The sequence below is a fragment of the Peromyscus eremicus genome, chromosome 1, assembly GCF_949786415.1.
Source record: "Peromyscus eremicus chromosome 1, PerEre_H2_v1, whole genome shotgun sequence".
Classification (NCBI taxonomy): Eukaryota; Metazoa; Chordata; class Mammalia; order Rodentia; family Cricetidae; genus Peromyscus; species Peromyscus eremicus.
Genome location: NC_081416.1, coordinates 68,353,293 through 68,379,779, shown reverse-complemented (window position 1 = coordinate 68,379,779; position 26,487 = coordinate 68,353,293). Strand labels below are relative to the sequence as shown.

The 26,487-nt window shown below is 45.4% G+C and overlaps 1 protein-coding gene across 2 annotated transcripts in view; it reads right to left on the bottom strand.

Moving 5' to 3' along the window:
* Positions 1-26,487, bottom strand: part of C1H10orf90 (chromosome 1 C10orf90 homolog) — an 89,560-nt gene that overhangs the window by 16,276 nt on the left and 46,797 nt on the right. The window contains exons 4-6 of one of the 2 annotated variants that reach the window (XM_059265091.1): positions 13,621-13,908; positions 10,381-10,565; positions 8,127-8,304 (exon numbers count right to left, since the gene is read on the bottom strand). In XM_059265091.1, coding sequence (XP_059121074.1) covers positions 8,127-8,304; positions 10,381-10,565; positions 13,621-13,908 — 651 coding nt within the window. The remainder of the gene's footprint in view (positions 1-8,126; positions 8,305-10,380; positions 10,566-13,620; positions 13,909-26,487) is intronic. The other variant, XM_059265095.1, reaches the window with a different exon arrangement.

The following is a 26,487-nucleotide window of genomic DNA, read 5'->3' as shown; positions in this document are numbered from 1 at the left end:
TATCAAGTATGATTTTTCCCTGGGGAGTGTGTGTGTGTGTGTGTGTGTGTGTGTGTGTGTGTGTGTGTGTATTGTGTGTGTTACACTATTAATAGAACCAAAGAGAAAAACCATTATTTGACAAATCTCAACATCCTGTAATAATAAAAAACAAAACAAAACTCAACATACTAAGATATTAAGTAAAGAGAAAATATCCATAAGCTTAATGCAGGGCAGAAATGACAAATGAAGTAAGCGCTGCAAATGTGGTAGTTTTCCCACTAAGACTGGGAACAAGACAAGAATGCCTACCCTCACCACTTCTGTTTGTCTATAGAATTAGACAACGGGCATCTGAAGTGAGATTGTCTTTGTTTGAAGAAGATACGATCTCGTTATGGAGGAATTCCTAAAGACAGCAGCTAAAACTTCTGGAGTAAGAAACCGATTCAGCACATACATAATTATTGTTTCCATATGCTATCAATGAAATAGATGGAAAAGCAATCAAGGAGTTTCCCATACTAATAGCTTCACCAAAAATGAAAATAGGAATAAATTTAAGTAGGCTAGGAAAGGTTTGTACTATAAAATGCTGAAGAAAGATTGGAAAGGACATTAATAAGGGGAAATAGACCCCCTGCCAAGAATTTGAAGAATATTGTTGAAATACCCTTACTACTCAAAATGATCTACACATCCATTGCAATGCCTATGCAATTCCCAAAATGACATTCTTTTCACAAAAACAGGAAAAATACTAAAATTCACATGAATTCACAAAAAAAGTCTGACTAGACAAAGGCATCTCAAGTAAAGGAACACACTAGAGACACCATGCTACCCGACTTTACTGTCTACCATAAAGCAATAGTAATGAAAACAGCATGACTCTGGCATAGAACAGACAGATAGACTGCAGAACAGAAGAGAGAATCCAGAAATGACTCCACATGTTATGTCAACTGATCTCTGACAACATCTTTGAAAATACACAGTAGGCAAAGGACAATCTCTTCAATCAATGGTGTTGGGGTATGCAGAAGAATAAAACTGGACCCTTATCTTACAGCATCAATCTAAAATGGACTAAAGACTTAAAGGTAGGACCTTGAAGAATAAAATCACTTTAAGAAAACATTTGGAAAAGCCTCCACAACAATGTTCCAGACAATGCATATTTAAATTATGGCTCTCAGAGCACAAGAAACAAAAGCTGAGTTAGAGGATTCTAATTAAAACACTGTGCATCCAAGAGAAAAATCAACCACATGAAGAGATAACCTATAAGACAGGAGAAGATATTTGTAAACCATACATATGATAAAAAGTTAATTTCTAAAATACATGAGGAAAATACTCCAACAACATCAAGAAAAGAACTTGATTATTAAAGTATGTAAAAGACCCCAATAGCCATTTCTCAAGTGGTCATTAGATGTATGGAAAAAATGCTCACAATATACAACTCCATGGAAATACAAACTGAGTATCTGAGATTCAGATATTACTGAATCTGTTAGGATAGTGGCAATAGAAAAAAAACACAGGAACTATTGGAGAGGGATGAAGAAGAGGGACTCGTACACACTACTGACTCCTTAGAAATGAAAAAGAACTGTCTAAAGGGGGACTATTGCCTTGCATTTCAAAGGAAACCAAAGCAGTAGGTTGAAAAGACATTGGTACTCCTGTGAACATTGCTGCATTTTTATAACACTATATAATGATATAAATCACATATAATATATATAACAATATAAATTGTTTATGACAACAATATATAATGAACAGAGGACTCTGATGAAAAGGAGACTGGGGTGGAAGGGGATATGGCTTAGGTTTTATTTTTATTTTTAGGGGGATTTAATGTCTCAGCTTTATTTTTATTTATTTTTTGGTTTTTTAAAAGAGAAATAGTCATTGCAAAATGGATGAGCCTTGTGGTAAATGAAAGAAAAGAGGCTGGAGAAAGACAAACACGGCAGGATTTCACAACGGCACGCACTAGCACAGACTAGCCCGGAGGTTGCAGAAGCTGGGAGGTGGTCTGGGAGAGGCTGGTCCAGGGGACAGAGTTTGGGTTATTTAAAAGAAAGAATGTTCTGAAGACCTGCTTTACGTTGAGGTGAGCAGAGATTATCAGGAAGCATACGACCTAAAGATCACTGAGATGCCTTAATGGTCCTCAGCACAAAAAAATAAGTAGGCTGATGCTGGTTGGGTCTGTTGTAGCCATCTAATTATTTTGCAGAACACTCCTTTTTGAAGGGGCAGTGCACAGTGCAAGTTTATATGATTTTTGTCAACAAAACTGGAGTAAAGCTAAAAGAAAATGTGCTCTTCAATGACAAGTTTAAACCCAAGAACACAAGTCACACACCCTGCTGCCAAGTCACTGCAGCCATTGCTAGTCAAATAGTAACTTTATCCAAGGGTTTGCTGCAGTTCTAGGGGGCTCTAGCTTGTTTTGAGAACCGTAAGAAATGGAGACTTATGGAACATTGACAAACTTTATAAACGAGTTCCTTAGCGTTTCCACACAGTTTATTACTTAACTGTCTTGTGGAGCACAAAGGGAGTCATTTGGAAAACAAAACCCAGGCCATTGGGCAAATTGCTTATAAAGCCATTTTCCCCACCAGCTGCAGACCAGAGCTCCTACTTTTTTGTGATTGGAAATGACCTTCTCCTGTAAGTCTAATTCTAATCAATAGCTGAAAGTTGGTCTTTTCTTTCTACCCTTATAAAAAAAACACAAACTTCTTAAAAATACGAAGCAATGCAGTAGGGTACCCCATCGCAGTGTCTGAAGTCTGCCTATGAAGGACTCTGAGTCAGGAGTCTTCAAGTAGCTCATGCTTCCTGTTTTTTTCTGTGAGCTGATAAAGGAAAATTTACTTTTCTCTGATAAGCACATTTTAAAATTCCTCTGAGGTTAATATTGGGAGAGCTGACCACAAATATTTCTTTCAATATTTTATGGGAAAGCATTCATGGGATCAGATGGGGGCAGAAGTGATGATGCCGCGGCCCTGCTAGGCTGGCTGCAGGAGCTCTGGCCATCACATCTGCTGCTATGGCTTATCTACTGAGTCACATCTCCCCCTGAGAATGCAAGGCAGCCAAGAACTGTCAACAGTCTTCTGGGAAAGAAAATTTGCAAGTGCCTTCTAGAGAATTCCGTCCCTCTGCTGGCCCGTGATTTGAAAGGCTTGGCCCACCTTGGGAAGTGTGGATAATGAACTTCAGATTAAGTCTGTCTGATTCATGAGATACGGCAGGAAGTCTGGTGTGCCATGTGGCCACCCATGCTTCTTTCTGGTTGGGGGACATTGCCCCAGCACACCAACAGAAGATAGTCCAAAGTGAAAAAGGCATGGAGGTAGGAAATTTGTAAATGTTAAGAACCAAACAGCAATGGGGGTGTAGAGGAAAGAGGGGCTTGTGAAAGCTGATGTTCCTGGTAGTTTTTCTGCATGCCTAAAGGTCAGATACATAACCAAAATTGCAAGGGCCATGGAAGAAGGCCATGACAAAAGGATGATGGGAAATGGGCTGAGGAAGTAGTCAGGCCACACAGGCTGGTTGTGTGAGGCCCTGTCAGGCTGAGTCTGTAGCGTTGAGGTAGCCTTAGTAGCTCATCTTTTAAAAAGAGCTCAGTTGAGAAGCAAAAGCCTCCATACACCAGCTTATGTGTCAAGGGAGAGATTTTAGGGGTAAGAGTTTAAAGAGGCTGGCCATAAACTCAGACAGGGTGCCATGCTGCAGAGGAAGGGGCAGACATGCTTCCATCCAGTATTTTGTCATCATTCAGGAGTTAAGGGAAGATAGAAAATGAGGTCAACTAGGGAGGAGGTGGCAGAGATAGGAGGGGGGATCTGGACATGATGGGGATGTGACCCAGGGAGGGTCTGAGACTCCAGTGGAAGACAGTCAAGGTCAAGTGTGGGGAGCTTCGGTGAGAACAGGATGAAGTCCTGAATGTGTCGATAGAGAATGGCAAGGGTCGCCACCTATCTCTTCCAGGTACAAACCCTGCCAAATGTAGGTGCCCACGTGGCTGTACTTGATTGTATATGCTTCCCATATACAACCAGGCTACTCTGCTTTGGGCTCATTTGAAAGGAAGAGGCAATAGCTAATTCTGAAACACTCGACTATCAGGTTACAGTTGGTGTTTGCACAAGGCTTCATCTACCTATGAACCTGCACATGGCTCGATCCACTCACGATCCTGCACAGAGTTGATGGAGAAGTGTCACCTACAGTTCCAAGTGACTCTAGTGAATTGACAGGGTGCTGACCTGGGAGAAGACAGAAGCCCACAGGCTAGAGTATTTATCATCTCAGCTTTTCTTCCACAGCTCAATAGTTGCCACCTGTTACTTACTTTTCCACCCAAGAACCTTTTCTACCTGTCTTACACCCCAGGACCTTCCCTATCCTCTGCCCTGACTGCTTCTGGCCCTTAGCTACTTTACACAGCAAGCTGCCCCTATCTTCTGACCCCTGCACAAGACAAACTTAGTAGCTATACCTTTTAGCTCCCTGCAGTCACTGCTCCTTGAGCTGATTCTTGGCCCTCTCATCTCCCTTAACCCCATCTTCATAGTTATACGGAGAACCTCCAGCCACTTCTCACTTCTATGCTTTTCTCCCCACCCACCCTGCACCAGAACCCACCTGCTTAGTTTCCATTCACCTCCATGCAATGGGAAGCTCCCCATCAGGAGCTGGGGACTGTAGCCAGGAATTTAAAAAGCTACTTCATGAGCCCTCCATCACCCCCAACTGCTCATAAAACTTCCCCTGCCCTTCAGACAGAGACCCTTCGCCCTAATTAGCACTTACACCCACATATGTATGCATATGCACGCATACACACATGCTGCAATCTGTCCCTAAGCCTCTGAGGCTGCTTAAACTTAGCAGGCAACATGAAACAGCTGGCCCCTGGTCCCTTTCGTCATTGCTCCTGCAAATCCAAGGCCTCTCTCAGCCTCGTCAGGTGCCAGAGCTCCCACCTGAAGCACTCAGATCTGTCCCTGAGCCAAGACCGCCTCTCATTGGGGCAGCTACCCCAGCATGGAAAAGCAAACCTGAGCCTTCCTTCCATCAGAAGTCTCAACGCTGCAGCCGGGGCTCGTTTGCGCACATGATTTATGAACTAATTTAGCATGTAAGGAAACATCTGCATTTTGCTTTTATCATCTTGCCAGCAGACAGGCTGAAGACAAGATGCGTACTGTAGACTTGTTTAATGGGGCCTTAAACGTTCCCTCTCACTAGCCTGAGCTTACACAAGGCTCTGGTTTCAGAGCTTGTCTGATCTAACTGACCTAACACAAACAAACACAGAAATAAAGCTCTCCTCAACACGTCCATACCATAGGGACAGTCGGAATGGCCATAAAATCCATGCTGGTCAAGTCCCCCCAAGAGCGTTCCAGTGGCCAGGACTGTCTTGGAATTTGGGGAATAAAAAGGTGACTTGCTTATTTAATACTACGCATCCAGACTGGGCCCCTTTTATTATATACAGTTTTAAAATGTTCATTTAGAGGCACATGAACTTATAAGGGTATTTGTTTTGGGAAAAACATCAAAGTTGACTGATGTTGCAAGAGGAATTGCACACCCCCTCCCATACACACACATATACACAGAAAGATACATTCAAGTCTAAATTCCTAAGACTGTGACTGTGACTTTCTTTTGACCTTGCCGTTGGAAGTCTGGTCCTTGCAGATATAATCAAGTTAATATGTGGTCACACTGGATGGGTGGACTTAGCTCAGTATGAGAGGAGGAAATTGGATTCAAAAGCACACAGACATAGGAAGAAGGTTATACAAAGACAAAGGCAGAGACTGCAGGGGGCCATTCATGAGCCAAGGAGCACCAGCGATGGCCAGAAGCCACCAGAGCTGGGAGAGAGGATGTGGCATGCTTTGCTCTGAGCCTCCAGACAGGACTGACCCTGTAGGTGCCTTGATTTTGACCCCCGGCCTCCAGAGCTCTGAGAGAATGTACTTTCATGATTTTTTTTTTTTCCAAGTCAGCATTTCTCTGTGTAGTTTTGGTGCCCGTCCTGGATCTTGCTCTGTAGACCAGGCTGGCCTGGAACTTACAGAGATCCACCTGCCTTGCCTCCCAAGTGCAGGGATTAAAGGCGTGTGCCGCCGCCGCCGCCGCCGCCGCCACCACTACCACCACCTGGCTCAAAGTTCATGATTTTAAGCCAGCGTGTATGTCGCAATATCTTACAGCATGGCAAGAAAGCAATACAGGTATGTAATCTCTACTGTTCGGATCTGTAGTATCTACCTTCCTGTGTGTGAAAGGCTCAGCCCCCAGCTTGGAGCTGCAGGAAGGTAGTAGAGACTTTAAGAGATGGGGTAAAGTGGGCATTTTCTGGCCATCGGAGGTGTGCCCTGGAAGGGGACTGTGGGATCCTGGGCTCCTCTCTCCTTTGCTTCCCGGTGCTTTGAGATGAGCATCTTTGCTCCACTTTGCCCATCTCACCATGATATGCTGCTTTGCCATAAGCCAAAAGGCAATGGCGCTAACCGATCTTACTGAAACGTCAAAAACTGAGCCCAAATCAACCCTTTTCTCCTTGCAAGTCGATTTGTCTCGGGTATTTGTTATAGTGATGTAAAATGAACGAACACATCACCATATTGAATAAGCTCCCCACAGCCGCAGGTCTCTGCTGCTGCTTCCTGTGCAAACTGAAGGCTAGAAATGGAGATCCTCCAATGTCATCCTGTGTGTGTACGCTTATTGTGCTTATCTGTTGACATCCGGGTCGGTAGCCTAACATTTAGACCAAGTAAAATCTTCAGTACCTTGTGTGAGTGAAGGTGCCAAGGGGACACTCCCACTGTGGCTGCCACTTGGTCATCACAGTACCTTGAGACATCTATGCCTGAAACAGAAGCTCTTTGTTGAGCTAGAGACTGAACAGTGCCCTAGAGAACACACCTGGACCAAGCCTGTGTCTGTACCTAGCTTGATACCCTAGCTAGACACACAGCGTGCCATGGGCCAGCCCTTGGCACATCCCTCTAGTGTCTTCATTTCTCGTCATCCTGGAATGTGTCATGGGATAGAAGCAACAGGTAACTTTCCAGATCCCTTGCACAACAACGATGCATTCAAGTGCAGCATTGCTTTGGTCCCCAAATGGCTCTCCTAAAGTCCTCTGGATGGCAGGAAGGAGCCAGTCTACCCACAAAACAGTCTAATAGGAACCTATTACAGAGGTCCTCTTCTCTGTCTCCTGCATCCCCTTCCTCCTGAGATCTTGGTAAGCTTGCTAAGCTGCAGTTTACTGAATATGGTTATTTCCCCCAGAGGACTTTTACTCAGAATCATACTTATGATTTCATCTCCTGAGGACCAAAACATTTTCCTAAGGAGACCTCCTCATTCCTGTACTCATAGCAATAAACCAGAGGCTTCTCCGAGCCTGCAGATTTTAAGATTTGGGTTGGCAAGCCCTACATAAGTGCTCTGATATTCCGGTCCTTCCCTTCATCTCTTGTTATTCTTGCTAGTTCGAGGGCCTGTTTATGAGGTCCATGAAGAAGACTGAGGTCAGTCTTGCTTACAGCGATGTTCCCAGCCCCCCATATAGTGCTGGGCCCAGAAAAGGTTTCTGTTAACTCTTCCTGTGAGAGTGCCCTGCCTCTCAGGGTCGACTTGACCCTGGCCTCACAGTGCTGGGCAAGCTGGCCATCCTTCCTCTGAGCTCATAGCAGGAAGAGGTCTCAAGATGACAAATGTTGATGCAGACAAGCTGGAGTCAACTTCTCACCCTGAGGTCTGTTTTGCAATCTATAAAGGGCAAAGGAGATCACTTGCAAGCATCCGTTAGAAGCCAAGAATTTGAACTTATTGTCCTGGCTCCTACAGTGATGTGGCTCCTTTCCCAGCTAGAATGGTGAATCTGTGTCCCAAGTTATTTCTGCTGAGTTGCATGCCCATATGTAACCTCTCAAAATGAGCTGGCTCCCAGAGAAGGCTTCAGGATGCTGAGGTCTGTGCATGCCAGTAGCATCATTTGAGATCATCATTTGAGCCTGCAGATACCTGTCCCCACTCTATCCAGGCCTCCTGAGCCACCTGCAGCTTACCACTAAGAGGATGGGGAACGGTGAACTGCTTCTTGTGGGCACGAACAGGAAGTAGGCTCTGCTTCTGCCCTGGGTTTTCCTTTTGCTGGGCTTTCCTTTGCTGTACCATGTGCTTAAGCTTTTGCAGCCGTTCTTGTGAGCGCGAGATGAACTGAGGTCTACGGACTTCCAGTGCTTCCTAATTGGGACAAAGGACAGATTTCATTTTTTTAAGAGAAGGGAGACCAGGGAACAACACATCCACCTGATTTACTCAACAGGAGCCAATCAAGAATACAACACTCGGCAGGCAAAAGCCATGGGGTAAATCCATGTCATCATTTCCCCCCTTGTGACCCTGTGTAATGATGGCATGGGCACATTGATGACAAGCTGCTGGAGGTCAGTTCCAGGCAGCAACACAGAACCCACTGTGGCAGGACCAAGTAATAGCTAGCATTGAAGCCATTGAGTACAAATAGCCAACATCTGTCCATTTGTGGATTCATGCTGCCAAGCCACTCACTGGCAAGGAACTCAAATCTGAGGGCTCTGCAATTGGACATTCTAAGAGACATGGGTGGGGCTAGAAGGCAGGTGCTAGAAATCTGCATACTCATTTCTGCTGGGGGTGGAGTCTTAAGAAGCACAGGCATTGTCCTCCTAGCATGGAAAACGGTACTTTTCAGAAGTCTTATCTGTGGCTTAAGGGAACTGCTTCTCCTGGGTAGAAAGAGGTAGAAGTCTTTGTTATACAAAGTGGTTCTGTGAGCTTCACAGGACAGATCAGAATCTCCTACATCTCCACAGCGGTCTTATCCCTCTGATCTCCTTGCACAAAGCAGCACGTGTAGAGCTGCCATGGCAGACACTGGAGAAGTTACTTGTGCCCATCCTCTTTGTGAATCCCCACACAGATTCTGGAAGTCAGTTGTCTTTATTCCTATTGGACAGACGTAGCAATGAGGCCCAAGGTAGCTTAGTAGACAGTGTGTTGATGCTCAGTAGGATAAGTTCCATACTTATTCCCTGCAACCATTCGTTGTCCCAGCTTCCTAGTCCTTGAATGTCTCCACTCAAAGTGTTCTATTAGAAAGGGTGCCAGCAGCAGCCACTCCCAGTAGGTCCTACTGGGTCTTCAAGGTCAACCAGAGCATCATGGTACCTCACAGATGGCCTTGTGCAAGAATGAGTCCCACATGGCTCACTCTATGCTAAGCTGTAGAGAAGATACATGCCACATCTCAATAACTTCATATCTCTCACAGGCACTGTCCTGGGTCTGCCTACAGCATGTGCTCAGCACAGGTTTGCTGGGTATGCTGCCAGGGTAGAAGTGCTCCTTGGTCCTATTTCCCTCCCTGCCTACTGGGGGCTCAGAGAGGAACACACCGTGAGCTCTACGTGTATTGTGTACGTGCCTCTGGCAGATGCACTGATAAAGGAGTCTCTTTAGCAATGAGCACCATCAGCTGCTGAGTAACTGACTCACCAGTCACTAAATGTGCAGAAGCTTCAGAGAAGGGTCAAGGCTGGAGACAAAGCCCCTGAGAATACTCTGCTGGCCAAAGTGTGGCTGCTGCTTTACTATTCACTCATCTGAGGACATGTTAGAGGTTCAGGATTTGGGAGACACCCTGGATGTTTTCTGCAGGTTCATCAAGGCCCAGGGCTGCAGCAGTGAGCCAATGGAGCTTTCTTTGCATTCAGGGAGAGGTGTACCCCATAGCAAGTGCCTTCCCCAAAGGTGCATCTGACTCTGCAGAATGCTAGCATCAGCAATTTTCTCCAAGCTCATCTACCCTCTTAAGTGATAGAACTTTAATCAATATATATATGGTTACTTCAATAATCAGAGAAGAAGCTAAAAGAAAACATCTTTTACATCCTTCAACTCATGGCTGCATGATTTGGGAAGCTTCCTGAATCTTTCAAAGGCTGTGCACCCTCATTTGACTACGGGGTATATATAGGGGCTCCCATCTGATAGGGATCTTTTGAAAATCAAATGTGAAGTGACCCATGTGACCTCTGGGCACCTTTCATTGCTATAGTCATGGTTGATAGTACCAATAGTCCTCATTCTTACCTGGTGACGTCATGTGTCATCGTCTCCAGGAGGCAAACAGTAGCAGAGAGGTTAGAAAAGGTTAGGGAAGGGTCTGAGACAGGGAGGCCAGCAGTCATAGGCAGCAGTGAGGTCAGGGGAATGCCACACTCCCCAGGAAAAAACTCCCCTGGGACAGGGTCAAGCAGGATGGGGAGGAGGCTTTACCTGCAAGGTCATGGAGCTCGCTAGCAGATGCCGAGGCTCAGAACTATCTTCCAATGGGTCAGAGCTCTGTGGTCCCTCTGCCATTGTTGGAGAGGGCATTGCTGGTGAGGACTCGGGGGTGGCAACGTGGTCCTCATGCTTCTTGTATTCCTTTAGTTTTACAACCAAGTCGCAGCATGTGTAATCTAGGAAAGCAGATTTACAATCCATTTAGAGGGCACCCAGTGGCTCTCCTGCCTGGCTCCCAGACACAGGAGGAAGACACCCAAGACAATTTAGAGAACAGAAATGCCAGTGAGTTATTAATGGACCTTGTTAAGCTCATGAGATCCAGCCTCATCACAGACCTTCACGGCTGCCCTAGTCACTGTGGCAGTCAGCCCGAGTCCATGACTGGCTACTTAGGCCACAGAGGTGTTCCTTAGACTGCAGTGTTCAGAATGCCTGGATCGAAATGAAAGGAGACTTTTCTAGTCTGGATTTCATATTAAGTGTGTCCTGTGTAATTATTACAGTTCGCTTGTTTCAAGACAGCATATTAATCTGTCTTGTGTTTGCCACACTAATGATATAATGACCAGGGATGGTGTTCAATTATGTATCCCTCCCCTTAATTTTCCAGAGTCCACCACTGGCTTCACATAAGTAATCAGAGGGTTTCTCAAAGCTGGTGGGGCCCTTTCCTGGGGCCATTTTCATTTCCTTTTGTGGAAAAGGTCAGAATATGAGTTGACCCCTTAGCACCCCAGGTGAGGCCATCTCTTGGGTTAGTAGAATAGAATTAGCAACTGTTCCAGGCTACCTCCTGACTAAGCCTTGCTCTCGAAAGCAAGGATAGGTCCATCCATCATCACCCTTAGCCCACCCTTCCCCTCTGACCTGTACTTTCCACTCCATCTTCTCAGCCTCAACTAACTCCTCCTTTGTCCTAACCCAGCATCTTCTTGCCCCAAATGGCCTCTGATCTTCATTAAGTGCTTTTGATTCTGTTTCCTGGTGAATCCCCACCTCCAGCTGAGTCCTGACTATCAGGGCCCCTCCTTCCCTTCCTAAGACAGGATGCATCCCTGCCACCTAAATTCTGCAGCATAGTAATAAGACTGGTTTTAGGATCGTGTCTTTTTCTTTCTTTCTTTCTTTTTTTAAACTAAGAAATTTTTTTCATTCATTTTACACATCAATCAAAGATCCCCCTCTTCCCGCCTCCTGCCCCCTAGCCTCCCTCTTCCAGCCCATCCTCCACTGCCCCCACCCCAAGAAAGCAAGGCCTCCCATGGGGAAGCATATCCAGTAAAGGCAAGCATTTCCCCTGCCTCAAGGCTGCACGAGGTGTCCCATCATAGGTCGTGGCCTCCAAAAAGCCAGCTCATGCACCAGGGATGGGTTCTGATCCTATTGCCGAGGGGCCCCCCAAGCAGATCAAGCTACATAACTGTCTTGCCATGCAGAGGGCCTAGTCCAGTCCCATGCAGGCTCCACAGCCATTGAAAGGATCATGTCTTAACCTCACCATACCATCTAATGCTTATTTCACATGTATCCACAGCACCAGGTATAGGGCCTAGAAAGGGGTGAGGCAAGGTGGCTGAGGAGGCTCTCCTGGCCACCGGAGACACTTCATCCAAGCCCCTGCTATCATTTCATTGTGTATAACTATCATCTCTCTGGCTGGATCCTTTTTCTACTCAGCCTCCCTACCCCCTTTAGCCCCCAGATGACCCAGCCTGCCTTGGCTCTTACTCCACCCCATGTCACGTGATTCTCTGCCAATCCCGCACTACTTAGCTTTCAAGCACATTCTCTTGTTCCTTCTAGAGGATTTCCTCACTGTCTCACTTTCTAGGCCTAATCAGTAGCTCAGATTAGCTCAAGTCTAGCCACTAGCCAGCACCCTCTCTTCCCAAATTAACCCCCTTCTCTATCACGCTGTGCCCGTGTCTCCCTGTGATGGAGAAACCAGGGTCTTCACATCCTTGTCCTCCTTCATCCTCATGTGAAAACAATAACTCTGGGGCTAGTCCTGGCATGCTGCTTCTTCACTTTTCATGGCACCTGTTCCAAAATCCACAATGTCTCCATCCCTGTGGCTCCTCCCACCTTAGAAACCTCCTCTCTATTCCCTGACTGGATCTCAGCCCCAGCCTAGCCCCTCTCCCATCTGTCCACATGCTGCTCATGGGACAGTCACCTGGAATATACATCCCACTGAGAGTTTTCTTTCAAAGTCTTGGCCCTGCCTGTAGCCTAGACTCCTACAGTAGGTGTAGAGGCTCTTCCAACATCCACCCTGGGGACCTTGAAGAATCAAAAGCCCCTGGTTCTGGTGTTGGTCTCCTGGGCCCCTCACGATTCTCCAAACCAGCCCAGGCCTCCCTGGAGCTCCTCGCTTTGTGTGCCTTTCCCTTTACCCTCAGTGTGTCTTCTTCTCTGGTCTCCTTTTAAACCTCGAATGACGCTGACGTCTCAAGTTCCAGCTTGGAATCATTTTGGACAGAGACACCTCTGCCAGACCCTCTCTGAGTGTGGGCCATCTTCAGGCTCCACATTGTTCAGCACGCACGTAACAGTTACACTGTGCCTTCTGCACTGCACAGAGTATTGACCTCAGCCCGTACAACTAGGCACCAGAGCCCATTCTATGTCACGTTCGTCTGTCTTTTCATACAGAATTGTTCACTGCAGTAATTAGGAGTGGTCAGTAGCTTGACCTCCAGGGATATGATGCCTATGTCCAACTTGGTTATTTCCTCCGTGGGAAATGGAGATGGGGCGCTTGACTGTGTAGGCCATGGGGCCCAAGTTGCTCATGTTAAGTGTTAGCTATGTGCCAGGGCTGTACCCTTTAACTATAATCCTTGTCATCCAGTTACTGAGGGCCTGGGCAGCTGGGGGGGACGACACACATGCTACCTTCATGGCAGCTGCACCAGCTCCCCAGACCTTCCAAAGCTCAGCCATAGAGTCTGCTGTGTCCCTGGGCAGCCTTCTGGGCCTTAGCTGGCACTGGCATGGGGTGTGGTTGGTCTTGGGCCTCATGATCTGTGTAGAGCTTCCTTCTATCTGCTTGTGAGGTATGACTTACCCACTATGTCTACTTGTTAGTCCTGATCCTTCTCTCCCTGCCCCCTCCTGCCAACTCTCCATAAGACCAGCTTGCATGAACCATCCCAGAAAGACACTGAGCTAGTTTCTTTATGTGGACCAAGAATGAGCCCTGAGACCGCCACCCTCACTCCTTACCTTTGGGGAACTCTTTTTCTATCTGAACTGTACCATCCTCCTGCAGAGAGGCACATGCAGCTTGTACAGGGCAAAGAAACCCAGACAAAGGGACTCTGGGTGTCAGGAAGTACGGGTGCCGTCTCTCTTGGGGCTCAGAAAAGATGCTAGACTGACCATCATTGCTGGGTGAACTGTCCCCGTCAGGAGGGAAGTGTTTAATGGGCTTCTGTCCCACTGGGGAAGGAGGAAGGGTCACTTGTGCTTCTCCTTGCTGCTCCTTGCTGTTTCCAGAAAATACTTTGGTTTCTAGTAAAAATAAAATGAGAGGTGACTCAAAATGGCTGATTTAGCTGCCTCTCAGGTGCCTGATGCACTGCACTACTGCTCTTCTGGCTAGTGGCCTATAGCCAGGCTTCAGGGAACATTGGGTAGTTGGTATTGGTACAGCTATATGCAACAGCAAACCCTCAACATGTGGTCAGCATACTTGACTCTGAACTGCAGGTTAGGAGCTCTGTTTGTATACACTGTTACTGTGAATTTGGCTTTATTTCTATACACTGTCACCATACATTTAGTTGCAAAGGGACTCTGCCCAGTGGTGCCTTTTGGAAGTCCTATTACCTTTCCTATCATGCTCATCTGAATAGGGAATGGAGAATCTTGAACTCACACTTGACCCATGGTACCTGAGTTCAAATCCCAGCTCTACCACTTAAACTCACAGCCTCATCTATAAAATCTAGGTGAGGTGATGATAGAATGAGTGAATACTAAGCAATACTCATTTACTCTCTCATTGGGTCTTACATAAAAAATGTAGAACTAGGATATATGCTATAGAATGTATTCCATTATGTTTAGTATACCCAATAACATTTTTATGTAAATATCAAATATTCAAACAGATAACAAGAAAATAACAACACATAGAGCATCTGATACACAGTAAGCATTGGATTATTCCTATTATCACAGAAACTGATGTCAAGCTGCATGTTACAGCAAGTGCAGAGGCGGCAAGCAGAACATCATGCCTCTGTCGAGCTCTGAGGAAGAGATGGATCTATAGATATGTGGCACATGCTGTTTCTACAGTGTGACGTCCAATTCCCCAGACACCTACGTCCACCCATCAGGGACCAGGGAAAGAAGCTATATGCGCCTGTGTTCTGCAGCACTTTAAAGAGACAGGTGTTGAATAAATGTGCACTCATCTTGCAACTATATTGTTAAACAAACAAAGCAAGATGAGGGACATTCAGAGCAAACACATCTTTGCATAGGACACCTCTAGAGAAATACGATGATGAGGAAAAGGACAATGAAGGCCAGGAGTGAGAATGGAAGAGATACTTCCTCTCTGATGTCTAATAGGCTTTGATATAAAAAAAAAAACCCTAAACTTTCTTTCACAATATTCAATAAGACTTAGATGCCTATTTTAAATAAAGTCATGACTGTTCTTGAGTTACTATCACCCCATGCTGATGTCCCTAAAGGAAAAGCTCCATTGGAGGTGGGAGCGACCACTGTAAATGAAATGGGCCCTTAAATGTTTATGTGTTAGGGCAGGGAAAAATAGTTAGTACCACTAGAGTAATCAAAGTTAGGAGAGTCACAATTCTGTTTTCTCAAGAGTGTCCTATACAAGAAAGAATGGACCCATGACACTGCTCTGAGGATGTCACTCGTGACCTGTCAACAATGTCCCAGTTTCTGTAACTTGCTTTTCCCATGTGTATCTGAAAATAGCTGATTGTAGGTAAAGCTAGGCCATGCAGCCCAGTGTGAAAAGCAGCAATATTAGGGCATAGGGTCCCCTAAAACCACCTTTATGAATTTTGGGTCCAGCCCAGAGGAGTCAAGTTGGCAGTGCATCTGTGTTCCATATGCTTCTTAAGGAAAACACAGAAAACGTTTCTACTAGTCCTAGGCCAAAGTGCTGAATGTGTGACAGCTGCTAGATCTTGTTTTTGGAGTTCAGACATCCCCACATACAATAAAGCTGTATTTTGCTAAATTGTATGGAAACATGTTTATAAACCTTTACTCCAAAAATCACCAATTATGTTTAATTATAAAATACTGTAGGCAGAAAATGGCCTATAACAGTCAACCTTCCTACGTGGCTTCCTTTCATTAGAGACTCTCAGAAAAATGTACAAAAACCAACTAATTATCAGGGATACAATCTCTGTCTGCCTGCTAACAAAGATCATCCACATTTGAATCAATGCATTTACTTACAGATTTATGGAGTATAATAGGTCATTATTTCCACCCATCTAGTATCTGCCTTTTCCCAGCAGCCTCCTCTTTTTTTCTTGCTGTTATCTGTCTGTCTAGATGTTCTAATGCAATCAGTGAGAGTTAAATATTTCATTTGTGACTTGAAAGGGTTAAAACAATTCCGGGGAGTAGAATACAGCTTCTATATTGGGTAACTTATTGACCATGTATCTCTTGTGAATTCTATGGGTACCCTGCTGATAGTGTCTCTTTTGTGAATTCTGAAACATGGCCTTGAAAGTCATGCCAGTGAGAAGGGCCCCTAAATATTTATGCGTTGGGAAAGGGAAGAAAAAAATGGGTACCACTGGAATAATGAAAGTTAGGCAATTCACACTCTGTTTCCTCAAGTGTCTACTACACAAGAAGAATGACCCCACGACATGGTCCTGCACAGGCAGGCAGTATTAACGGCTGTTTTGTCCCATACACTGGCGAGGTTGGATTTCAGGTTCTTCAATCATACCCTGTATTCATTTTTTTCATTGTTGCAACTAAATACCTAACAAAAACAACGTTTATTTTGTTTCGTGGTTTGAGAGGCTAGATCCCCTCACAGTGGGAAGGCATCATGTTGAGGCTGGTTTGGTGTTAGACCATAGAAGCTTGTGAATCAACTTCCTCATACTTCCTCTGACCAGGAGCAGAGAGAACTCCAGCCAAAGGCCAAGCAACCTTTAACCCTCACGCCCAATCTCTATAACCCTACGTACGCTAGCAAGCATTGTGTTCTAAAGCTTCCACAGTCTTCCCAAACAGCCACCTCCCCTGCTCCCCTGGGATCAACTGTTCTAACACAGGAGTCTGTCTGTGACATTTTACACCCACACCATGACTCTCTCGAGTTGGTACCTGCCTACTGCAGGCTCTGCTGTCGTAAGAGAACCCTGAAAAAGCAGCATCTATGCCAGATCTTGTGATTTCTGTCTTCTTCCTAAGGCTGTACATGGAGAGACTTTGGCACTAGACATTTTTTTCAAACAGGAACACCATCAGGTTCCTTTCATGGTATTGCTTGACACACCGGGGCTCCATTTTCCAGCAAACTTGCCTGCCTAAGAATTGAGCTGGGTACCAGAAAGCAAACAGATACCAACAGAAGATTTTGCCCAGCAGTAAACGTCTGCTTCTACTGGTGTTTTATCCTTGGCTGGGAAGAATGTTGGGCCATCATGCAGCATCCACTTATACCTTCATCGATCACAGTGTACTTGCATGTTCTTCATACCAAAGTTCTGTACACCATACACAAGCCACTGTCATGTCACTGTGTCGACTATGCAAAAGCTTCCAGAAGAGAGTTCAGCAGAGTGGCATGGCCAGAAGTTCTGGGCAAATCATGTCCTAAACATACAGGGCAATGAACCCCAATGAGACCAGATAGGGCTGCTGTGTGGTCAGGCATGCCAGCTAGTGGTTGTGGGGTTGGCAGAGTGTACTACTCCACAATTCTGGCTCCTGACCTACCCATGTTTAGCAGCAGACCTTAAGACAGGTAGATCAGGGAACCCTCAAGTAAACTAGGGCCCTCAACAGGAGGATAGGATAAATAAATGGGATAAATATAAATAAACAGGATAGGAAGGACCCAGCAACACAGCATCCAGATCAGCTGAGAAGGAGTATATGTAGGCTAGGCTAGGTCATTACCAGCTTACACAGGTTCTTAGTACAGCAAGAGAACAAGACAGGCATTTCTCAAGATTCTTTACCTTCATTGGCCACAATATACCACGATGTACACTGACTTGATAGGGAAAGTCACTTTCCTATTCCTTTCCCAATATTCAGGAGGTGCACAGATCTTGGAGCTATAATGACTGAGGGGCTCTGGATCATAGCAGACAGCAACAAAGTCCTTAGCAGCTGCTTACAAAGACCCACACAACACTAGTCAGCCAAATGTCAAAGGCAGAGCATGAAATCCAGGAAAAGTGGACATAAGAGCCCATAAGGGACAGCTGCAGGAATTGTCCACAGTGCAGGTCAGGTCTCACATGCAGAACTCATGTTTCGATCATTGATACATAAACTAGATTAAAGTATGTTAGAATGTTGAGAGACTGGAGAAGAAGTTTCAGCTCTCTAGAACATTCATCCTGGTAGACATAATACTTGGGGTTCAGAGCACAGCTTCCCACCTCCTTAAAACAGACTATGTAGATTCTTAATCTACCAAAAAGACTCCCATGAATGAAGCAGGCCTGTTTAAGTCTAACCCATGAGTTTCTTCCACATTTGCATCCAGTGGTCATGAACTCCCTCAAAAAAACAGACCATTGTTCAACTGCCTCCATCTTAGAAATACAGTAGCTAAAGCTTGTGATGATGTCTCTGGACCATTAGTACAAACATCAGTTTCTAAACTCAACTGCAGGGGATGTGTCTCAGGACATCCTGAAGATCCTAATGCTCTCTGCTGTTACTCTAAGTGGTCCCTGACTACCCTTGACTCTCTTTCTATTCCTGATGCCTTTACACCTCTATGTGTGCATTCACTGGAGAGGTCTGGTTCAGTAAACCCCATAACCACAGCATTTAACTGGAAACCAGGTAAGTGAACCTGATAAGACTGGGTGCTGGCCAGATAGATACCCACTAGAAATACAGATGCAGGTCCTGCAGGGAGGACTCAAGCTTGCCCAGTGGGGCTTTGCAGTTCCCTCTCTTGGCACGAGGACATGAGAGGAGGCTGCTGTAGAGGAGCAGGGGGTGGACAGGCTTCTGCACAAGGCGTGCCAAGGCCTCCAAGGAGACAGGAAAATACAGAAAGAATGGTGGCTTCCTAAGCACCCAACTTCCCCCGCAGGTAGGTTTGCTTTGTTCTTTTCCTTTATCCTTCAGTTACAACGCAAGGAGATGGAAATAAAAGAAAGAAGAGCTAGCCCGTGGCCGCTGAGACACAAGGGGGAAATAGAACACAAAATGAGTCTTTCCATGGGCATGGCTGGTGGAGGATTCCCTCTCCTTTTGTCTGCCCCAGGCTTCATCCTTTGGCTGCAGGTTGAAGGGGTCTCCTTGTGGAAATGGGCCTCTCTGAGGTAGGGCTGCACACCTGCCCAGAGCAGACTTCTGTTTAAAATCAGACAATAATTGCTGCAGCATATCTCTGCTCAGTCTCTACAGAGCTTGCATGACATCCCAATGAAGAGGGGTGGGGGAAGGAAAAGGGCAAGGAGGCAGAGAGGAAATGGAGTAAACAGCTCCCTCCTGCCTGAGAGGCAAGGGAGTCCTATGTCAACTACAAGACCCTCAAGGAGATCCATGAAGTAGAAGCAGAGTTGCTACCATTGGGGAGAAAAATCAATGAAAAAGAAAGGGTACGGGAGCTGGGGTGGCTCCATGGATAAAGTACTCGCCATGTTAAGTGTGAAGACAAGAATTAGGCTCTCCAGAACCCATGTAAATGCTGGTGGGGTACTGCAGCCAGCCTGAAATTCTAACACTGGGGAGGCAAAGATGGCAGATCCCTGCAGCAAGCAGGATAGCTAGGTGGATTGAATTGGGAAGATCTGGGCTCAGTGAGAGACCCTCCTTAGTAAGCAAACTGGAAGAGCAGCTGAAGAAGACACCCACATCAACTTCTAGCTCCTACACATATACAAGTGCCCTGCACATGCAAACGTGCTTATAAATATGTATATACACACCACACACATGGAAGGGGGTGCTGCACAGGTTGGGGGAATGCAGAGGTGAAGCCCATTAGAGTCCTTCCCAGCAGGAACTAGGCTTCCTGGAGGTGCCAGCCCTGCCCTAGACAGAGAGCAGCTTCCATCTACCCATGCAGATATCAGCAGCTTTTCTTTCTGAAGGAGCAGATAAAGGGAGGAGGGACCAATGACCAGAAAAGTCAGGCTCATCAAAAGTATTTATGCTCACTGCAGAAAGAGCCCACTCCCTGTGGAAGCCAGGGTGGGTACCAGGGCAGGGAGAGATGCTGTGGAGATTTCACTGTGGTGTTTGGACACACATGTGAAAGTCCAGGAATAAGAAGTACTCTACATTGAAAGAAAGAGGGGAAAAAAACCTGAGGTGTTCACTTATATTATAAGTTCACTTATATTCAAAGGTTAAGTTTCACACCATGTGGAGAACAGTGTGTGCAATCTCACTTACTATAAGACTCATACACATAATCGCAGCAAAACAATAACGCCTATTTCCCCCAGAAAGCGACCAGAAAGGATGCTGCTTCTCCCAGCATGTCACACAATCTTAGAGGTTTATGCGATTAGTGAAAAAAAAAAAAAAAGTCTAAACAAACAAAATGTATACAGAAGGCAGAAGTTGCAATTCACACTCACACATTTGTGTGCACACCCACTCTCGGCAACAGGAACATTTTATTACATTGCAAGCACCATCAAGACACTTAGGCTCATCAGCTACTAGATCAGATTCTGTGATTCCCTCAGCTGCTGTCTCTAGAGCATCTATCTTTCCACAATCCTTATCCCGAAGCACAACTCCTCAGACCCAGAAGCATGTAGGAAACAGACATATTCAGCATTTCTCAGAACTTGGTCACATCTGAAGAGATATTTTCATTTCTCACTAAAATCTGTTTCCATTAAACTAGCTTTTCCTAAGCTAAAAAATGCCACAAATGCTGTCAAAAATCTAAAATTTAAAAAAGTATTTAAAAATTAAAATAGCGGGCTGAGAGTGTGGCTTGGAAGTAGAGCTGTTGTCTAGAGTATCTGAAGCCCTGGATTCTACCTCTGCAACTATTTTTTAAAAGTTGTAAAAACTGACATTCTGAGCCTCTCTGACAAAATGCCTCCTGTGGCTGTCTGGGGCGGGTAGGGCCTGTTTCTTGGGCCTTGGGATGTGACCTTTCCCTTAATTTCTTTTACTGTCATCCTGGAGACACTATAGAGTTCCAGGCTTAAGGCTGGTCCACACACAGCAAGGTCTGGGTGTCTCTACCGTCAATCACCTTGTGTTCAGAACAACAGTCACAGTGATAGCTGCATGTTGCTTTTGAAAGTCCACATGTCACTGACGAATACAAGCCCCTGGAGCAAAACCAAGGCTCTTGTCTGGATGCTGTTTTCTGGCAATAATTTGAACACATCCTCCATTTCCTACTTTTGTGGAAACAGGAAGCAAATGGGCAAATGAATGCACATGGTGCAGACTTAACAGTAGTGAGGACGAGAAGAGAACTTGGCTATGAGGAGCTGGAGGACGAGAACCTTCAACCTGACCTCAAGATCAGGGGGCTTAGCCAGAAACTGCCCAGCTTTGTGCTGAATGATGAAGAGAATAAAAAAGACTGAAAACATGATTTGAAATGCTAAACATACATGACCAAGATGGAGCTTAAACCCATGAGATATAAAACGAAGGATTTTATAATGCTTTGATGGCTCGGATGACAGGATCCACCACCTAGGACAGTTTTCCGCTAAGAACTTGTTACTTGTGGCAGTCTGGAGAGCTGGGTCCGGGAAAGAGACAAGAAAGAGACATCTGCTTACCATGCTATCCCCCTACTCCTCTCCCACTCCTTCCCCCATTCAGGAAGGGTAAAATTATTCCTGACGACCCCATATCAGAAAAGAAAGCAGATTCCAAGGTTGGAGGATTCCCATGGAAACGGCTCCGGGCTTCTCAGTCCTGCTTGGGGCAAATAGAATTGTTCCCAGAGCAGCCGGAGAGTTTCCTGACCAGTGTCCCTGCAGCTTTCTAGTTCTATCACATGGGTGACATGTCTTATGCATGTCAACCCAACCCAGCTGGAAGCACGTTCTCGGCACGCAGCCTCTCCTAAGATTGGCCTGCCTTTTGAAGGCTATTTTTGACATTCGAATTGGAGAAGTTCCCAAGGGCCTCCATGGAGAACCACATGGCATGTGAAAATAGTAACTACAAAAAGTCAAGGCCCAGAAAGAGATTGACTGAGCAAGGCTGGCTGGATCCCTCTGCCTTCCTCCCCTGCGACTTTCAGACTTGGATGCTTAATATCCTGACATTTCCATCCCTTCCCCCAAAGGACCATCGTGTCCAATGACATGAACAGGTGGTGTCTCAACAAAGCTCTGCTTTCTGATTCCTCCTGTATTGTGGAGAATTCCTGGGTTATTATTTATTTCTCTCCACTAAGAAGGTTCTGCAGGAAACGGAACAGTCTATGCTTCACTCAGGAGACCACTTAGGCTGGGAAAACTAGAAATGCCTTTAACTGGTTCTTAAAAGCTACTGTCTTGTGACAGTATCTCCAATATGTCTTAGAAAGGGAGGACTTTCTTTGTGAAAATTATACATATACACACAGGGAAAGTCACTGAAAAGTACCCCACCCACAGCCCCAAACAATGCTTAATATACAAGTCTGAAGAAGGGCAAAAGATGACCACAACTTTCCTCCTCAACACTGGCTAATGATGGCTGAGAGATGAGGTCCTGACTCGTGGCATTTTTAAATGCTCAGACCCTACACACTGCTCCTGTTGTCTCAGATAAACTTGCTCTACCAGCAGTGAGCCACACGCAGTCTGGAGAGCAAGTTTCCCCTTTAGAACATGCTGCCGTGCTCTGGGACTTCTGCTGTGCTCCGGGACTTCTGCTATGCCCCATGGGACTTCTGCTGTGCTCCATGGGACTTCTGCTGTGCTCCTCCATCGGGCCTTCTTATACTGGTGTGACTACTCAGGCAAGATCATGTCTTTGAGGAGGGAGGGCAGCTCATTCGTTTTCCTTGGGCCTTTAAACCCCAGGGCATCATTTAGCCCAGAGCTTCTCTGAGGATACCATTTCCCATGTTCTACACCTGGGTCTACCCTGTTGCTGCGGTACTCAGAGCCATCTTTATTACCTCTCCTGACACATTCCAAGGGAGTCTGAGGTCTCAAAGTGGAGTGAGCACAGGCCCCCTTTAAAAATTGAGTTTTTAGGTAGTAGGTCCTCAGGGAACACTGGTGCTTGTTGATTTATGAAAAACATGTTTAAACGGTCATTATTAATACACATGTGAATATCTGGGCAACAGAGCTGGGACACAAGGAATGTCTCTGGACTTTCTTGTCCCATATCTGCTGGTTAAAACTTAGTGTTTTGTTTTGTTTTAAATGCTCATTGGTGAAGGATTCAGGAAAGTCCTGAGCAGAGCAGGTTTTCACATAAAGTCACTTCTTAGAAACTACAAAATGACCATCTCTGTCATATGAGCTACCAGATATGACATAAACATGCAGGTAAAGTAGTAGTTACTATAACACCCAGGAAGTCCCATGGAGCTCAGTGTTTCAGCCAATATGCTGGTGAGCAGAGAGAAGCCATCTGTCTAACCACATTCAGTCTGCTCACACACCTACCTGCAAACCCTCAGATACTGTGACCCAAAATCTCTCAGGGTGGGTGGGTTTGCAACATACTTTATTTCAGAAACATAGAAAGTGAGAGAAAGAACTTGGAATACAGCAGCAGAGCGCTAGTATCCATTCTCACCTGGGTTCTGCCACCCATCAACTATGTGTCTATGAACAAACCGCCCACCCAGCCAGTTCCAAGTTCTTCTATCATTTTCTAACAATTCTATAACCTACAAACACACACGCACACACCTTACTCTGTGAAGTGTGACTTTCCTTCTGAGAGATACTATTAGTTAAGAGTAATATTAATAATTAACACTGGAATAGAAGAGCCTTTAGTTGCCAATGGCCAGCTATTAAAGGAAATCATTAATGAATACCAGTGTCATTGTTTAATGAATTCTGACATTGCAGTGTGACACAAATATGTCTGTCTTTGTTTCCAGAATAGCACCCGCATGGCAGTAGAGCAAACCCAATAACCATTCTCCAGAGCCTGCAAGCTGCTCTGTGGGAGGGAGTGCATCTGTACAGCACTCCCACACACACACACCCCACACACCCCTCGGCTTCAGTCTTATCCTCTGGACATGACAGATGCACCACTACATCCATATCACCAGAAATAGGTGAGAGATGAGTGGAACTACCTGAGACCCTTAAGTATACTTGAAATGCAAAGTCAGATCTAAAATGAGGACAACAAAAGAGCTCTGGATCTTCCCTTCTGTGGACACAGTTTCCTTTCAGTGACCACCCTTTAACTCCCTCACCTCAAAGATGAAGATGCCCTGAACACTTTAGTCAGATACTTACACTCGGCTGGAAAAAGGGACTATAGGGTGTATAGTGAGACTGGGGCCCAACTTTCTTTCTACAGTCCTCCAAGAGTGATAGAGCAATTCAGCAATTCAAAGTCTAGTTGCATAAGACATTTGGACCCTTGGATCACAAGGCTGCAAATACTGAGGGAAGTGTTAGACCTGTGCATGGGAATTGCCCTCCTGATGTGCCTCCTACAGAGCTGGGGCTCAGACACACAGTCAGAATTGAATTACCAATTGCACTAATTGTTCAGCAAAGTTCAGGCACTAGAGTAAGTGTAGGATCCCACAGTTTTGTCTAGAAGTGGGGGAGAATGTACAAAGTTCAACCAAAAGGCACAAGGCTCCAAACAGGCACTGTGGAGCCTTTCTGTCCAGATGTGGGGGCCCAAAGCTGGGTCAGGGGAAAGGACCTCTGAAATCCCAAGCTTTGATCCAATTCACCTCACGTGGAAGGCTGACTTGAACAGGGCTACCCACGCAAGAACACGGCATGTGATGTTCACCATGGCAAGGCTGCCCTCTGGCCACAGCCTGCTGCTATTTATACACTTGGGGATTAGACTTTTTGTCCATGAAGATGCCTTTCTCCCATTAGTGCTAATGGCAGTCATATGGCTGAACCAAAGCCATTTCATCTCCCAGATATTCTAAAAATATACTGCAGAGAAGGAAAACATATGCACTGTTTTTATATGGGATTGCAAAACCACAAACAGAAAGGCACTAGGGAGATCTAGTCCCTTCCTGATAGTAACGCCAGAGTGGCTACAGGTCTGTGCAGTTTACAGGTGGGACAATGTGTAAGGTGTGCTCAAGTGCCAGTGTATTACAAGTTGCTTTTCTCATTGCTGGGTCTGAATTCCTGATCGGACACAACTTAAAAAAGAAAGGGCTTGGCCCATAGTTTGAGGGTCGAGTCCATCGTGGTGGGAAGGCATAGCAAGTGGGCTAAGTGACTGCTTGCTCATTTTGAGCACATCAGAAAGCAGGGACAGGATAGGGAAGCAGGGCTATGAACCTCAAGGCCCATCCCCAAGAGGACCCACGTCCTTCAGCTAGTCCTCACCTCCTAACCACTACACACTCTTCCCAAACAGTCCGACCATCTGGGGACCAAGTGTTCTCACACACTCGAACCTAAACCACCTGACAAGCACGCCCCATTTTTCTTGAATGACTGGGATACTGGCATGTGCTGCCTGGTGTGTTGACAAGGAATGATTCCTGCATGTTGGCTCAGATGATGAGCTGTGTTCCAGAGAAGTGTACTGCAGAGGAAATTTCTAAAAAAGGGAATTGTATCTTCTTAATGACTCTGTTACTCACTTGTAACAGCAAGAATAAAAGGGAAATGTTAGTCAGATATGAGAAAAATCACACTTAAAATATAAAGACGCACATTCAAGGAAAAAACTGTAACAAAATGCCAATCAAAGGCTAATTAAGTGCTAATTCGCCACACCCAAAATAACACAGAAAAGCAAGGCTTAAAATGAACTGCTGCACTTAGCCCTAAATAGGATATCTCCAGCAAATCCCTCCCTTCGGAGCTCAGGAAAACCTTCGGAAGAGGAGGAGGAAAGAGTGTAAGAACTGGAGGAGATGGAAGACACCAAGAAAACACAACCCTCTAAATCAACACGAACAAAGCTCATACGGACTCACAGAGACTGAGGCAGCATGTACAGGGCCTGCATTGGTCTGCACCAGGTCCTGTGCGCTCACAACATGGCTTCCAGTTTAGTTATTTTTACGGGATTCCTGAGTGTGGGAACCACGGGGTCTCTGATTCTTATGCCTTCCCTTGGGCTCTTTTCCTTCTGTTGATTTGTCCTGTCCAACTTTGAAGTGATAGCTTTTGTCTTATCTTATTATATTTTATTTTGTTATATTTTCTAAATTAATGAATGAATAAAAACCTAGCCACTAGGGTAAAGGTTAACAGTGGAGCTGTCATTTACATGTGCTGTGAGAGGGAAATCAGTTTTCTCCAATGGAGTGACACTAGGAATATCAACTACTCCATGACAGAGCTTACGCTCAGGAGTAGTTGACCAATAAATAACAAACTCCACAGATTTTTGGTTTGTGTGTGTGTGTGTGTGTGTGTGTGTGTGTGTGTGTGTGTGTGTGCTTTTATTTGGTTGCAGTTTGGTTGTATTGTTTGTTTTCTGTTTGGGTATTCGGTTTGTTTGTTTGGGAATCTTATTTTGTTTTCTTGATTTGGGGAGGTTTTGTTCTACTGGATTTTTGTTAGGTTTTTTTTTTGAGAAATGACTTAGAGTTGTGTGTGTTGGGAGGGAGGGATGGGGAGAGGATCTGGAAGGACTTAGGGGAGGGGAAGAATATGATCAAAATATATTTCAATTAAAATTTTTTAAAAAATATAGTAAACATAAAAATATATAACAGGGGTTAAAAACCATTATTTCAAGAATAGTCAT